Source organism: Hemicordylus capensis, chromosome 6, assembly GCF_027244095.1.
Source record: "Hemicordylus capensis ecotype Gifberg chromosome 6, rHemCap1.1.pri, whole genome shotgun sequence".
Classification (NCBI taxonomy): domain Eukaryota; kingdom Metazoa; phylum Chordata; class Lepidosauria; order Squamata; family Cordylidae; genus Hemicordylus; species Hemicordylus capensis.
In genome coordinates this window covers 142028432-142045087 of record NC_069662.1, presented here as the reverse complement: position 1 = coordinate 142045087, position 16656 = coordinate 142028432, and the positions used below count along the sequence as shown (strand labels likewise).

Here is a 16656-nt window from a genome sequence, read left to right as displayed (position 1 = left end):
ATGGAGTGCTCAGAAGAATCCGCTTGAGTCCGTCGCGCTGAATCGGGGGTGGGTCTGGCCCGGTGTGGAATAAAATCCCGGGGCTGCTGCGTAAGGAAGGGCGAGCTGCGGCTCTCATGCCTCTTCCGTGGGGGAATCTAGAGCAGATGGGGGGCGGGGGAGCCTTGGCATCGCTTGTGGCTGGCGGAAGGAAGGAGCGAGCGAGCGAGCAACAAGGCGACTCAGCCGCGGGCGAGGGAGCGAGTGGAAGGCAGCAGCCGCTGCGCGCACCCGGCGCTCCGTGAAGCGGTGCAAGGCGACTCCAGCGCGGAGTTTCTTCCTCGCCGGGCCTCTGGCGGCGGCGGCGGCTCCTTTTCCTCTCCTGCCGCAGCCCGAGCGAGGCGCCTCCCCCCGCCTTGTTCCTTGCTTGCTGCTTGCAGCCCGCGACATCCGAGACGAGAAGGCCGCCGCCGCCGCCGGGCCGGGCGCTCACGCGTCCCCTCCGGCGCTCTGGAGTTCCTCCTCTCTGCTCAAGGGGTCTCGCCGCGCGCAGCCCCGCCTCGGAAGATGGCCGGGCTAAGCAGCAAGACTGGCACCGCGGAGGCTCAGCCGGGACGCAGCGGCCGAGGGGTCGTGGTAAATGCAAACTCCCTCCCCACCCGTAGTCAGCAGCAGCTGTTGCCGCGGAGAAGCAAAGCCCAGCGAGACCCTCCCGGGGCCTGAGGCAGCCGGCCCGGCCCCGCGCTTGGTCCTTCCCACCCCGCCGCTCCCCCTTATCTTCCCTCCATTCATCCCTCCCCTCCCCTGCATCACCAGTTTAGATTAGGCCCTTTGTGCCAAAAGGAGAGGGAAACGTTAGCTTTGAATTGGAATCGGGGCGAGTCGCTGCAAGGCTGCAATCCTCTGCACGCGGTCAACTCGCCAGAACTTACTTCCGAGTAAACAGGCATCGGATTGCGGCTGTTACAAGCCGCGTGGTCGCATTCGCTTACTGTAGATGAGGCTTCCTTTGAGCAATCAAAGGTAGTAGAAACTGTGGGCTTTATTTCCCCTTTCCACAAACACACACTCTTGGGATGCATGCTTAATGGGGGGTTCTAATTCAGTCTCAAGTGGGAGGACCTTTACTATAGGTTACACAAGAGGACATGAGCGTGCTCCTTTCTCAGCCATAATCCTATAATCTCATCACAATTCAGGGTGGTTGTTCTCCCTTTCCGCAGAGAGGTTTTGAGTTGTGAACAGCTACATGATAGGCAGAAGTCCAATGGATCAACCTTGCCCCTGCACTGGGCCAAACTATATGTTACTTATATCAAACTCATCGATGGCCCTTGGTTTTTTCCTAAATTGCAGCTGGTGGGTGATCTGAATTGGGGACCATGATGAGGGAGGAGACTTTTTGCCTCTTCACTTGAGTAGATCAATCCCTCTCTTGCTATTTGTCCTGGGAGGGAAGATCCCTTGTCACTGATTATGATGAGCAAAACAGGGTGATTAAGAAGAGTGTTAAGATATTGCAGGGATTCTCAACCTGCGGGTCCTCAGATGTTTTTGGACTACAAGTCCCTTTATCCCCAGTCACAAAAGTTTCCCATTGTGGCTGGTGATGAAGGGAGTTGTAGTCCAACAACATCAGAACCTTGATATAGCTAGGTGCTAGGTGGTCTTAAGTGGATGGAGAGAAGATGGTTCCAGGTCTAGTAGTTGATCTCTGGTGTGTGCTAAAATTATTTTATTTTTACATTTCTATCCTGCTCTTCCTCCAAGGAGCCCAGAGCACATGGGCATCCGAAGGGGGGAGGGCAAGGGGGCGCACACACATACACACCCGATTTGAGCCATTCCATTGAAATCAGTGGGGCTTACTCCCAGGTGTATGTGGGTTTTGGATTGCAGCCTTTGCTACCCCCACTCAGAGAAATTCCTGCAGATGCCCATATACCAGAGCCTGTTACATTTCTCCTCACAACAGCCCTGTAGGTAGGCTGAGAGATAAGTGGCTGGTCCAGAGTCATCCAGTGGGTTTCATGGCTGACTTAAAATGTGATCTTCCTGGCCCTAGTCCAACACTCTAGCCACTACATCATAGCAGCTCTCAGTCAAATCAGTAAGGGTTTCTGACTCCCAATTCTTCAACAATAGCAACAACAACAAAAGTTGACATCCTGTGCATATTTATTGCAACTCACCTGTATAGATCCTTAGTGTTTCCCAGCTGTAAAATGGGACTTGCATGCTAGGAGTTCTAACACAACCTGCTGATGCTTAAAATTGAAAGGAAAAAAATTTGCAGCGGTGGCAGTCATCCATCTCAGCCTCTGTGTTTCCCATCTGTAAAATACAAATATGAGCTGGTTGCCTTTTATCAGGTGTTTTATACAACTCTGCTGGCCAGTTTTAGAGGCATTTTACTTTTTAAAATTACAATATAAACATATAAACCAACATCTATCTATATGTATGTTTCTCTAAAATGTACCTGTCGCTAATCCTATGCGTGGCAGCTCTTGCGAGAGTTCGCGAGTAAGTTGCTAGGGGGAAAAGTGTATGGGCAGAAATAGACAGATGGGCAAGAGTGGCGCCGGTGAAAGCAAGGAGGTGGCTGCAGGGTGTGTGTGAAGAAAGCGATTGGTGCAGGGGAAATAGCGGTGGTGGCCGTTGGGGCAAGAAAGTGGGGGGCAGTCAGAAGCCAGAAAAAGTGGTTGGCCAGGTGGCTGGCCAGAGAAGAAAACATTGGAGAGGGGAGGGATGAGAACAAAGGGCCAAGAACTAGAGGCACAGATGCTCTGCGCCCGGCCCAGCTAGTACAGAAATAATTTGTAAAGCTGATAAATACAGTTGAAATATATACTGTGAATACATAGATGTAAAACTAAGGCTGCAGTTGTGAACACACTTGCTGTGGAGTAAGCTCCATTGAACACAATGGGATTTACTTCTGAACAAACAAGCATAGATCGTAAATTTCTCTGTAAATTTCCTTGGAACTGTGTTTGTTACACCTGTACAATTTTTTAAAAAAAACCCAGATCAAGTGAGAATTTTAAACCAGATTAAGTTAAATATCAATGGTGAGTGGTGACCAAAATTAATTTATGCTATATTTTAAAAAATAGGTCTCTGGTAAGCAGTTGTCTTAGAGCCTCTAGTTCCATAACCTTACAAAACCATTACCTTTAGTGTGGGATCTTTTTTACCTTTCGGCACCAGGTAAAGGTAGAGTGTGCCGTCGAGTCAACTCGTGGCGACCACAGAGTCCTGTGGTTGTCTTTGGTAGATTACAGGAGGGGTTTACCATTGCTTCCTCCTGCGCAGTATGAGAGTATGCCTTTCAGCATCTTCCTGTATTGCTCCTGCCCGATATAGGTGTTTCTGGGAAACATACCAGTGGGGATTCGAACCGGCAAGCTCTGGCTTGGTAGTCAAGCCCCACTGCACCATTAGGTACTTCTTGCAAAACCCAACAGAGCTATTGCTATTAAAGAACTAATTGTGAATACTTTCTTGGAACTATATCATTGACATAATTGAGCAGATATGTTTTTGGGTCTAGAGGTACATAAGAACAGCCCTGGTGCATCAGGCCCAAGGCCCATCCAGTCCAGTATCCTGTTTCGCACAGTGGCCCACCAGATGCCACTGGAAGCCACAGGCAGAAGTTGAGGGCATGCCCTCTTTCCTACTGTTACTCCCCCACAACTGGTACTCAGAGGCATCCTGCCTTTGAGGCTGGAGGTGGCCTGTAGACCTCCGGTAATTTAAGTATATTCAGCATTGCATTTACAGAAGTCATTCTACATGAATTAATGGCCTCTCCAGATAACTGATATATATGAACCACATCACAGTTTTAGAGACTGGTGCTCTTGCTCTGTAGTAAACTGTCTGCAGATTTGTATTTGTATATATGCAGGCTGTCTAAGTATATGGCTCATGAGCTGCAGTGGATAATTGACTCCGCCTCCTTTTGCATCTGGATTTGCTCGTCTGCCGTCCCAGAGGTGTGCACCCTCGGCAACAGTAAACCAGTTTCAGTTGTAATAAGAAGGGCTGTCTCCTGATTAAAGGAATCTTAGTTGATTAATTATGCACCTCTTAAGAGGTGCTTGCTTTTTTCAGTTTCAAATAGGTACTTGTATTACAAATAACAAAAGCAAAATTTAAACATTATTGCCAAATTATTAGGAAGCACCTTCTTAGTTGATCAAAATGTTTCAATCCATCTAACAAATTAGCCGTCCGAATGTGGCAGTCCTGGTCATATGTGTTATTTGTGCCAAATCTCATGGCAGATAATGAAATGTTTAAGTTTAAGAGCGACATAATAAAACATATCATGTGCCATAGAGCCCCAAGACATCTGTATTTTCCCCTTCTCCCAGAGACTAGCCCTTCTCCTAAGAGCTTCTTCCATAATGCCTTCCTCCTGCCACTATGTCTCTTGATTCTGCCTTCTCTTGGTCTGTCTTGTCCTTGAGTGCTTGGGGTAGGAAAATGTGTAGTGGGTGAATCTGTGTTTTACCCAGAAAATGCATGCACAAGATCTTCTTAAATTGTACAGGAGTCCTACGGTTTGGCCATGTGTAGGAAGGATTGAATATTATAAAATGGCAGATTTGTTTGGGGGAGGGTCATAGCCCTATTCACACATTACACAGGTACAATCTGTGTACAGTACACACATGTACAGCTCACATATATTATGTTCATCATATGTACAGTAGTACACTACCTATCTGTACCCTGCATTTGAAAGGCCTGTATCCTGGTTTACCTTTAAAATGGAACATGTGTACATTCATTCATACAAAAACCTGTGCATGTGTACAAACATCTGTATGCACATACAGCATAATTTCTGAATAGGACTAATCTCTTCCTAAAGAAAAACTGCCTAAATCACAAAAAGGTCCTCAATGAGAGTAAGTCCATTAGGGCAATACTTTTCTGTCCCTCGTGATTAAAAGGGAGATGCACTGAGAGCACACCTATCCTGATGTCTTATGTCTTGATGTCCTTCCGTTGTGTTGTTTTATTGCATGGCGTGGGGAGCATTTCTTACAAATTAACAATCTACCTGCAACCCATGTACCAATTTAAGCTAACATTTGGGTCATGTATAGAAAGGCAGTTCAGACAAAACAGATCCCTGCACATGTAATAGGAATGAAGCAGGAGGACACATACAATACAAATCTTGAAAGGAAATGTGCTGCTACGGATGTGCTATCGCCTTCCTGATCAAAATGCTCACAGTGACTGGGAGTTGCAGAAAGAAATCAGGAAGGCATCAAAGAGAGGCAGAGCTGTAATAATGGGTGACTTCAATTACCCACTCATAGACTGGCTAAATGCACATTCAAGTAATGACAAAGAGTCCAGATTTCTAGATATGCTGAATGACTGTGCCCTAGAACAGTTCGTCATGGAACCAACCAGAGAGAAAGTGACCTTGGACTTAATCCTGAATGATGCCCAGGACCTGGTGTGAGATGTCAGTGTCGTGAAACCTTTAGGGAACAGTGACCATAGTGTGATCAAATTCAGCATATATGTGAGGAGATAATTGCCAAGGAAGTCTAACAGACACTTTGAACTTCAGAAGAGGAAACTTCTCTAAAATGAGGAGTTTGGTGAAAATAAAACTGAAAAGGGAAATCAAGAGAGTCATTTTGCTCCAGAATGCGTGGTTTATTGAAAGCATCATTAATAGAAACTCTGAATTTTTAGCAAAAAGGAGACAAAGTACCACCAAGTCCAAGAGGATGCCAGCAGGGCTAACAAGAAAGTCAAGGAAGCTATAAAGGGGAAGAAGAATTCCTTTGGAAATTGAAAGGCCTGCCCAAATGAAGAAAACAGAAAGGAACACACTCTGGCAAAAGAAATGCAAGGAGACAGTAAGAGAGGCAAAAAGAAAGTTTGAGGAACATTTAGCATCAAGGAGAATAACAAAAACATCTTTAAATACATTTGAAGCGGGAAACCTGCCAGGGAGGTGGTTGATCTGTTAGATGATGATGGAATGAAAGGGATTATTAAGAAGGATATGGAAATTGTAAGGAAGCTAAACGAGTTCTTTTCATCTTTATGGCAGAGGATACTGAGTGTATACCTGTGTCTGAATCGAGCTTCTCAGGGACAGAGGCTAAAGAACTGAGTCAGATTTAGGTGAATTTAAGATGGCATTCGAAACAGTCTGGAAAAATTAAACATTAACAGATTGCCAGGGCCAGTTGGCATCCACTCAAGAGTCCTTAAAGAACTCAAATGTGTTGATCGCCTTGTGAAAATATGCAACATATCCCTACAATCAGGCTCTGTACCAGAGGACTTGAAAGTGGGCACTGTAACACTGATTATCAAAAAGGGATCTAGGGGGGATCCGGGAAACTACAGGCCGGTTAGCTTCATGTCTGTGCCTTGTAAATTAATAGAAAGCATACTTAAGGACAAAATTGTTAAACATATAGAAGAACAGGCCCTGCCGAAGGAGAACTGGCATGGCTTCTGTAAAGTTAAATATTGCCTCACTAACCTTTTGGAGTTCTTTGAGAATGTCAACAGGTGTGTGGATAAAGTTGATCCAGTTGACATAGTATACTTGGAGATCATTCACACTATCAAAAACTGTTCTATCTTGGTTTGGGAGCTGTGTGTGCTCCCAGTTTTTGGTTGTGTGGAAGCAAGGTAGGAGTATAGGTATAAATGGACTGTTCTCTAAATGGAGGAAAGTAAGAAGTCCCCCCCCCCCCCGATCTGTACTGGGACCAGTGCTTTTTAATTTATTCATAAATGATCTAGAAGTCGCGGCAAGCGGCGAGGTGGCCAGATTTGCAGATGACACCAAACTATTTAGGGTAGTGAAATCCAAGTGAGATTGCGAGGAACTCCAAAAGGATCTCTCCAAACTGGGGGAGTGGGAGACAAAATGGCAGATGAAGTTAAATGTTAGCAAGTCTAAAGTGATGCATATTGAAGCAAAAAAGCACCTAAACTTCACATATGTGCTGATGGGGTCTGAGCTGTCAATGACTGACCAGGAGAGAGATCTTGGGGTCATGGTGGACAGCTCGTTGAAAGTGTTGACTCGATGTGCGGTAGCTGTGAACAAGGCCAATTCCATGCCTGGAATCATTAGGAAGGGGATTGAAAATAAAACTGCTAATATCATAATGCCCTTATACAAATCTATGGTGTGGCCACATTTGGAATAATGTGTACAGTTCTGGTCACCATACCTCAAAAGGGACATTATAGAATTGAAGAAGGTGCAGAAGAGGGCAACCAAGATGATCAGGGGCCTAGAGCATCCTCCTTAGGAGGTGAGGCTACAACACTTGGGACTTTTTGGTTTAGAAAAAAGACAACTGAGGGACGGCAGTTATTATTGTTTGATTTGATTTGTATACCGCCCTTCCAAAATGGCTCAGGGCGGTTTACAATTAAAACACACTACTAAAACAGTAAAGAGCTAAAACAAATTTTAAAAACACAATATAACAATTAATAATTTAAAAACATTCTAAAACAACAATTAAACAATTACAGTGATTAAAAACCCTGAAATTGGGTTTTGAATTTTAAAATAAACCAGATGCATCCATGGTGCATCCTGGGGATCCCCGTCCCCTCCCCTGGCTGTCACAGGAGCAAAAAAAAAAAGAGGTTAAGGGAGCGCTCGCTCCTTTAACCTCGTTTTAGAGGGTGGCTTTGCAGGCGGGTTTGCCGCTGTGTGGCCCAATCCAGGTGGTTTACACGTGCGTGCAAAACCGGGCTGGGCTCCCTCAGCCCAGTTTTGCACGCACGTGCAAACAACCTCATTACTGAGCAAGATGGACCAGTCATCTGACTCGGTATAAGGCAGTTTCCTGTGTTCCTAGGTACTGCATTTTCTTGGGGAAACAGCTGTGGGTGACAAAAGACTATTTAAGTAGCACAGATGGGGTCATTCTCTCTCCCCTCCCCATCCTTCCTATTACATGATATTTTTACTCAAGCACCTATATATCTAGTCAGGTTGCTAGTTCTGCACACTGAATGGCTGTTGAGGGCCTCCATTTATGTCAATGGGTCTCCATTGGACCTCCATTTTAGTGGGCCTCCATTTATGTCAAAAACAAAAATGTTTTGGTTAAAAACAACAAACCAGTGTGATCATTTTGACCTGGGCTGATTTCATGCCTATAGTTGCCGTGGGGTTAAAAAATAGTAACCAGAATTACAATTAAAATACAAAGTATCTTTACCATTTGATCTGAAGTATATCCAATAATATATCAAAGTATATCCTCTAACCTTGGGGAGAATCCTCCTCCTCACACCCAACATACACACTTTAACACTTGAAAGAGCACCCCATCCCTTCCCACATGGTATTTTAAAAAACCCCACCTTTAAAACAAGTGTGTGAGAAAAGCAGAAATGCAAGGTCAGGCAGTCTGTGCAAAGTAGTATTTCCCAAAGGAAACTGGTCTGGCCGGGCGTGGGGCTGGAGGTCAAACTAGATGTGTGCCTAATTGCATCAATAAGATGCATGCTTAGAACTGAGTGCCTCTTAACTGACTAAAAGCAGCCATGTTGGAGAGCCAATTCTGACCGACCACAGCATATAGGACAGGGAGATTTGCCCTTTCCTGTCACAACTTTCCCCCGCCAAAAATCTGGAAACTTCCTATGCATTCCCAAAGTGGTTATTTCCTGCAAGTAGCCACTGCAAGAGCATACAGCCACTTTGAGGAGTGACAGGGAAGAGAGTGGGTAACAGGGAAGAGAGCTGGTCTTGTGGTAGCAAGCCTGACTTGTCCCCTTAGCTAACCAGGGTCCACCCTGGTTGCATATGAATGGGAGACTTGATGTGTGAGCACTGTAAGATATTCCCCTGAGGGGGTGGAGCCGCTCTGGGAAGAGCATCTAGGTTCCAAGTTCCCTTCCTGGAGGCATCTCCAAGATAGGGCTGAGAGAGAGTCCTGCCTGCAACCTTGGAGAAGCCACTGCCAGTCTGTGAAGACAATACTGAGCGAGATGGACCTATGGTCTGTGGCAGCTTCCTATCTTCCTATGGTGACTTCTGTTGAAAAAATGACATGACAGAAAAGGATCTCCTTCCCTCCCTTATGTGCTGCTGCTCTGAACACTGCCCCTCTGCCTTAGCTTATTTTACACAGTTAAAAGGCACGTCTGATTTTAAGTGCATGGACACCTCTTATTGATGTGACTCTAGACCTTTGATCTAGTTTGACCCTAGACCTTTGGATGAATTGTCCAGTGTCATGGTTAAAGTAGGAAACTGCATAAAGTGTAAGGATATTATCTCTCTTTCTTAACCTATGGAATTGGTTAAAATGAATATGTTACCATTTTTACAGCACCATCATGTTTGATTTAGCAGCAGCCAATGGTCTAATAGAGTGGCAAAGCAACATTTTCTTCTAAATTCCTTTTCTTAGAAAGTGACTGTTGTGGTTATTTCTCTTTTAGGCGTGTAGCTGCACATACTTTTAAGGCAGAGCTAATTTCTACTGCATGTGCTCCCATGCAGATTTCCACATCGATTGGTTCATTTACTGCTGCTTGCGTGTGACAGGCCCTTGCTGAAGTTATTAGCCCAAGTTTTGTCTTGTTTTCTTCTCCAACCACAGTAACAATGGGAGGCTATTCCACAGGCCTTTGTGGATTGTTTTCCACAATCATGCAATTATAGACAAAGTGGCACTCTGACCATGAACCTTTGCCCAGATGGACAGTGTGAAATGATCCTTAGCAGTATCCTCTTATGAAAGCAGTCCAGAGGAAACTCAGCCAAGGCTGGTGTTCCAGCAGTGGTTTCAGATGCATTTAAAGAGAACACAGGACTATTGCTTGAAAGCCAGAAGTACTCCCCATTCGTAGACGCTTGGGGCAAGATATTGCTCGTAGATGCCCAGAGCCTTTGATTTGCTAGCACGAGAGAGAGAGAGAGAGAGAGAGAGACTTTCACTCAGATTTTTTTGTTTGCTTTCTAGATAACCCAGGTGTTCTCAGACTTGGGCCCCCAGATATCGTACTACAGTTCCCATCATCTCCAGCCAAAGGCCATTGTGGCTGGGAAAGGTGGGAGTTTTAGTACAACATCCGGGGAGTCAAGTCTGAGAACCCCTGAGTTAGCCCACTTAGAACGTTTACCAGTCACCACTGGATCCTTTAAAACAGGTCTTGACAGATTTTCTTTGGACCTTGGAACCAGCCCCAAAATCTATGAGCCAGACAATGGACATTTGACAAAATTAAAGGACTTAGTGATGGACATTGTGGAGGGGGGAGGTAAAATGGGTTAGGATTTATCCTCTTTGCAAGTAATGTATTTTGAACAGAAACAGGGTTGCCTGGGACACATAAATATTTATTGTTAAATTTATTTTATTGTTAAATTTGTATACCGCCTTTCATTAAAACAATCCCAAGGCGGTTTACACAAAAACTAAAAACAAGACTATAAAAATGACACAATTAAAATATTAAACCAATATTTATTTTTATTAAATAAATCAGCCCCTGAATATCCTGGTCTAGGAGCCACAGTGAAATTTCTAGGTACCTTGGGTACTTGACACCTGAGATTTGTCAAGCTCTGTTTTAGAATGAAACCTGGTGACCTACTGGGTTTCATTTTAAAGGATCCAGTGATCAGTTGCCTGAATGTTTGTCGCTTTCTTATCAAACTATTATCAAGGGTTGTGGTCAAACCCTGGTAATGTGGAAATAAACTTGTAGTGCTTAACAAATTATGTTTTTTCATGGAGTTTGTGTAATTTGCAGATTTCGGATAACTGGCCAGGATACAGTTTGGATCTGTTTACATATCCACAGCACTACTATGGAGATCTTGATTATGTGCTGATACCACATGGGATCATTGTGGACAGGTGAGGATCTGTGAGGATGACACACTATAACTAAATATTCAGTTTTTCCAATGCAGGAAGTATACATTGGTATGTCACCAAAGATTTGTATGTCACCAAAGATTTAGGGATGTCCATGAAACGGATTTTGCATTTTGTTTCGAGCTTGAAACAAAACACGGACAGCTGAAACATTTTGTCAAAACAGGTTGACCCAGTTGTTTTGACGGAACAAATCTCGAAATGTTTTGAGTGTTTTGGCCATAGAGAACAATGGGGAAACTCGAAACACTCCATTTCCCCCGATGTGTAGCTCTAAATAGTAAGATATACCAAGCATATGATAGGCTATTCTAAAAGTGTTGTATCTACTCCTTAATGTAATTGACCTTTGTATCTTCCACCAAGGAACTTAGAGTAGCATTTGCAGTCTCACGACCACGCTGTGAGGTAGGCTGGTTGGACATGGTGGTATTGCTAGGTACTTAAAAGATCTAGGGCCTGGGCCCATGTGGTCTAGCTCAGGTCATAGCTTTCCCTTTTGATAACTAAAATGCCATGCTCTCTTCCTGTTTTGGAAGCCAAATATTTCCAGGGAAATCAAGCTCAAAATACTTGGATTGTGTTTTAAAGCAGCCCTCACTTGGTAATCTTCCACAAAAGGTTGCCTTTGCTCTGCTTCATTGTTGCTTCTCCATCTGTAAGCAGCAGCATCAAGTTCAGCACACCTTCTCCATGCTATCACTTGCCTCGTGGTGGTGGGAAGCAGCAGAATAAGGAAGATACCACTGCCTGCCACTTAGTGTTACATGCAGACACCGCAGGTCAAGAGAGCTGGACTTATAGTAGTGACCATGAATAGCCCCATTTGCTAAGCAGCATCCACCCTGGTTTGCATTTGGATGGGTGACTACATGCGAGCACTGTCTGCTGTAAGATATTTGGCGGGGATGGGGCCATAGCCCAGTGGCAAAGCATCTGCTTGGAGTCGGCATGCAGAAGGACCTAGGTTCAATTCCTGGCATCTCCAGGTAGGAGTGGAAGAGACACCTCCCTGAAACTGTGGAGAGCCACTGCCGGTCAGTGTAGACAATACTGAGCTAGATGGACCAATGGTCTGACTCAGTATAAGGCAGCTTCCTGTGTCCCTAAGAACTTCCTGCGTGATCTCGGAGCACACTTACTGCACAGTAAGGAGATTACTGCCTGCTGCCATCACATTGTGCAGTAGGGGCATCTCTCTACACGATAGCGGGGTGTTTAACAGTGTGATGCCAGAACCAAGACTGTTAAAGTAACAGCACATCTGACTTCTCAGGCAGTGTGGAGGACATGAATTATTGATCTGGGGCACTTGCACAGGTGAGCTAATCTTGCCAATGACTCTGGTTGGAAATACTGTGGCTTATTTCCCACATCTCAAAACCAGTATTCTAGCCACTGCATCACACTGGCTCTCCTTAAATATAAATGCAGTTTTAATGAGAGCTTGTCTTTTATATTTCAGGTGTTTAGAGTATAATCTATTTTTAAAAAAACATTTTTTGAAAAACTCTTTCATTCTTGATGCCTGGGGAGTATGTGCTCATGAGATGTCATCAGGAATAAATTTTCAATACTTCTGAGGCTTTGACTGGTGATATAGAAATGGCCTGAGGGCCAAAATGTCACTAGAAATAACTCATGGTGCAAAGTGTAATGATTGCAATAATAGAAAGGTGAGAAAAGGAGAAGTTCTTTAAGACGATTCAGCATCTCTCTTGGCATACTGCTCTCCTTACTGGATAATCAACATATTTTAAATATCTGAGTAGCAGGCTGACAAAAGGAGCATCAATAGCCTTAAATGCTTGTGCATAAGTAATGTACTTTCATGTTGTAAAAATGCAACCAAGAAATAGCCTCATAGGAAGCTGCCTTATCCTGAGTCAGTCCATTGATCCATCTAGCTCAGTATTGTCTGCACTGATCAGCAGAGGCTCTCCGAGGTTTCAGGCCCTGTGTGGAGATGATAGGGAATGAACCTGGGACCTGCAAACATGCAGATGCTATTCCTCAACTGAACTATGACCCCACCCACTAAGGAGAATAGAAGAGAACCTCATCAGTGAAGGGGGCGCCTTCGTTGACTGGGGCAGCTATTCCAGTGGTGGTGGGGAATAGAAGAAGTAACGTTGGCAGGTCAGCATGCCATTCCAGGGGAAGGGGAGTCAGAAATTAATAACTGTCTTCCCCTCCGATTGTCCTGCCAGCTCTTTGACCTCAGGGAGTACTGCCCACAAACCACATAGGCTTGCCTTGCTCCCTTGTAATGCCAGGTCACTCCAGAGTAAACTCAAACTCATCCATGATTTGATTGTGGATGAAGGGGCCGACCTGGTACGCATCATGGAGACCTGGTTGGGGGAGGCTAGTGGCCCAGTCTGGTCCCAGCTTCTCCCTCCAGGGTATTCTGTAGAGGAGCAGGTGAGGGGATGTGGGCAGTGAGGTGGAGTGGCTGTGGTCTATAAGGATAACGTAGCCCTTGCCAGGATTTCTTTTGGGGTATCTGACCATATTGAATGTGTGTACTTAAGTTTGGGGACAAGCAATACATTGGGACTTCTGGTGTACCGATTGCCCTGCTGCCCAACAGAATCCCTTACTGAGCTCACGGACTTCGTCCAAGACTTTTGGTGCTGAGGGACTTCAATGTTCATTTTGGGACCAATTTGTCTGGGGCAGCTCAGGAGTTCATAGCGGCCATGACAACTATGGGCCTATCCCAAGTGGTCTCTGGACCGACGCATATTGCAGGTCACACACTTGATTTGGTCTTTTACTTTGCTCGGGGTGGTGTTCCGTGGGTGGGGACTTCTGTGACTTCCCCATTGTCGTGGACGGACCACCATCTGGTTAAAGTTAGGCTTACAACTACTTCCCACCTCCACAGAAATGAGGGACCTATTAGAATTGTCTGTCCGAAGAGGTTATTGGATCCAATAGAATTCCAAAAAGCCTTAAAGGAATTTAATGTTGGCTCTGCTGGTGATCCTGTTTATGCCTTGGTGGAGAACTGGAACAACTAGCTCACCAGGGCAGTAGACACGATTGCTCCTAAGCATCCCCTCTGACCCGCTTGGAAATTGGCCCCTTGGTATACGGAAGATCTACAGGAGCAAAAGCAGCAAGGTAGATGACTGGAATGCAAGTGGAGAAGGACTTGACTCGAATCTGACAGATTACAACATAGAGCACATTTAAAGATCTATGCTCAGACAATATGTGTGGCAAAGAAGCGGTTCTTTTCTGCCTGTATTGCATCTGTGAGCTCATTGCATCATGTGAGCTCAACAGCGGAGTTGTCCAGGGTTGTGAGGGGGCTAGTATGTACACCCACTTCCTTGAATCAGAATTTGGAGCCATCAGTTACACACTGTTATGTTTTAATGAGTTTTTTGCAGACAAAATCTCTAGTATTCGGGCCAACTTAGATGGAGACTCCACAATTACTTCGGTGTCTGACTTGGAGGTGTCCAGCAACTCTTATGTTGTTTGACTAGATCGGTTTCAGTTTGTGACTCCTGAGGATGTGACTCCTGAGGATGTAGGACTCATCTGCTTGGAGTGATGAAGCCTACCACTTGTTCTCTTGACCCTTGTCCAACATGACTTGTTCTCTCTAGCTAGGAGGCCGTTGTAGGTGGCCTGGTAGAAATTATAAATGCTTCTCTGAGGGAGGGGAAGATGCCCCCTTGTTTTAGGGAGGCGATTATTAAATCTATTCTAAAGAAGCCTGAATTAGATCTCTGAGTTGAGAAAAGATAGGCCTGTCTAGAACCTCCCATGACTGGACAGGGTAATTGAGAGGGTGGTGGAGACTGCCTTGGTCAACCTGATGGATGATCTCCAATTGGGAATTGACAGAGAAAGTGTGACTCTGTTGGTCCTTTTGGATCTCTAGGCAGCTTTCGATACTATCGATCATAGTATCCTTCTGGAATGTCTGAGGGTGCTAGGGGTGGGAGGCACTGTCTTACAGTAGGTTCTGCTCCTACTCTCTGACAGATTTCAGATGGTGTCGATTGGAGATTGTTGCTCTTCGAAATCTGAGCTTATGTATGACATCCCTCAGGTCTCCATACTGTCTCCAATGCTCTTTAACATCTACATGAAACCTCTGGGAGAGATCATCATGGGATTTGGTGCAGGGTGTTATCAGTATGCTGATGATACCCAGTTCTACTTCTCCATGTCAACATCATCAGGAGATGGTATAACCTCCCTAAATGTCTGCCTGGAAGCAGTAATGGGCTGGATGAGGGAGAATAAACTCAGACTGAATCCAGATAAGATGGAGGTACTTATTGTATGAGGTCAGAACTCCAGAGATGATTTTATTCTGCCTGTTCTAGATGGGGTCACACTTCCCCAAAAGGAACAGGTACACAGTCTGGGAGTACTTCTGGATCCACACCTCTCCCTGGTATCTCAGGTTGAGGCAGTGGCCAGAGGGGCTTTCTATCAGCTTCGGCTGATACACCAGCTGTGCCCGTTTCTTGAGATGAATGACCTCAAAACAGTTGTACATATTATTATTATTATTATTATTTTTACATTTATATCCCGCTCTTCCTCCAAAGAGCCCAGAGCGGTGTTCTACATATTTGAGTTTCTCCTCACAACAATTGCTGGTAACCTCCATACTTGACTTCTGCAATGGGGTCTATGTGGGGCTGCCTTTGTACGTAGTCTGGAAACTCCAGTTGGTACAGAATGCAGCAGCCAGGTTGGTCTCTGGGTCATCTCAGAGAGACCACATCACTCTTTTGCTGATAGAACTACACTGGCTGCCAATAGGTTTCCGGGCAAAATACAAAGTGTTGGTTAGAACCTATAAAGCCCTAAATGGCTTAGGCGCTGGGTATTTAAGAGAAAATCTTCTTCATTATGAGCCCCACCGCTCATTGAGGTCGTCTGGAGAGGTCCGTCTCCAGTTGCAGCCAGCTCGGCTGGTGGCCAGACGGGGACGGGCCATCTCAGTTGCTGCCCCAAGACTGTGGAATGCGCTCCCTATTGAAATATGATCCTCCCCATCTCTGACAATTTTTTAAAAGCACTTGAAAACCCACCTCTTCATCCAAGCATTTTCAGCTTTTTAAATTTTTAAGTTTTTATCTGTTTTGACTTTTAGATTGTCTAAATTGTTTTAAGATTTTTGTGTATGTTTTAACTTGTTTTATGTTATTGTTAACCATCCAGAAATGAAGGTTTGGGTCAATGTACAAACTTGATTGATAAATAAATAAATAAATAAATAAATCTGCCAGCTCAACATCTGCAGTTTTGTGTATCTGCAGTTTTGTGTATCCATGGTTGGGTAATGGACACCCGACCTCGGCATTCACGAAAAACATCCAGCCAAAAGGGTGTTAATTCCGCATATCCGTGGGCACTCTTCCCTCTAAGGTGTACACACATGCACACACTCACAAGTTTTCTGATGTCCACTCAATTCATTTTAGTTCCTGCTCAGGTTGAATTAGGAAGGCCCCACACTGAATGCATGTGCACACACAGTGCCTTGATTCTTCTGCCCAGAACAAAATTCATTCCGCACAGAGATGGAAAAAGTTAGAGGGACCACTGTCCACAGGCCATTTTGAGCACGGGAGCCATTTTATGGCTCATTTGTGTGTGTGTTTTTTTAAAAAAAACATATAATTTTAAGCTGGATTTGGGCTAAATCTTTTGCACGTGTGTGTGTGATGGGGTGTTCATCCTTGGACCCCTAACAGTCTGCGGAGCCATGGTA

The 16656-nt window shown here is 44.9% G+C and overlaps 1 protein-coding gene across 5 annotated transcripts in view; it reads left to right on the top strand.

Annotated features, from left to right (window-relative positions):
- The first annotated feature begins 68 nt into the window (after nt 1-68).
- PRTFDC1 (phosphoribosyl transferase domain containing 1) overlaps nt 69-16656 on the top strand; it is a 75130-nt gene continuing 58542 nt past the window's right edge. For 2 of the 5 annotated variants that reach the window (XR_008310032.1, XM_053262876.1), the window contains exons 1-2: nt 69-615; nt 10777-10883. Coding sequence is in view for 4 of the 5 variants with exons in the window: in XM_053262876.1 (XP_053118851.1) it covers nt 547-615; nt 10777-10883 (176 nt within the window). In the remaining variant the exon portion in view is untranslated. The remainder of the gene's footprint in view (nt 616-10776; nt 10884-16656) is intronic. The other 3 variants (XM_053262874.1, XM_053262875.1, XM_053262873.1) reach the window with 3 other exon arrangements.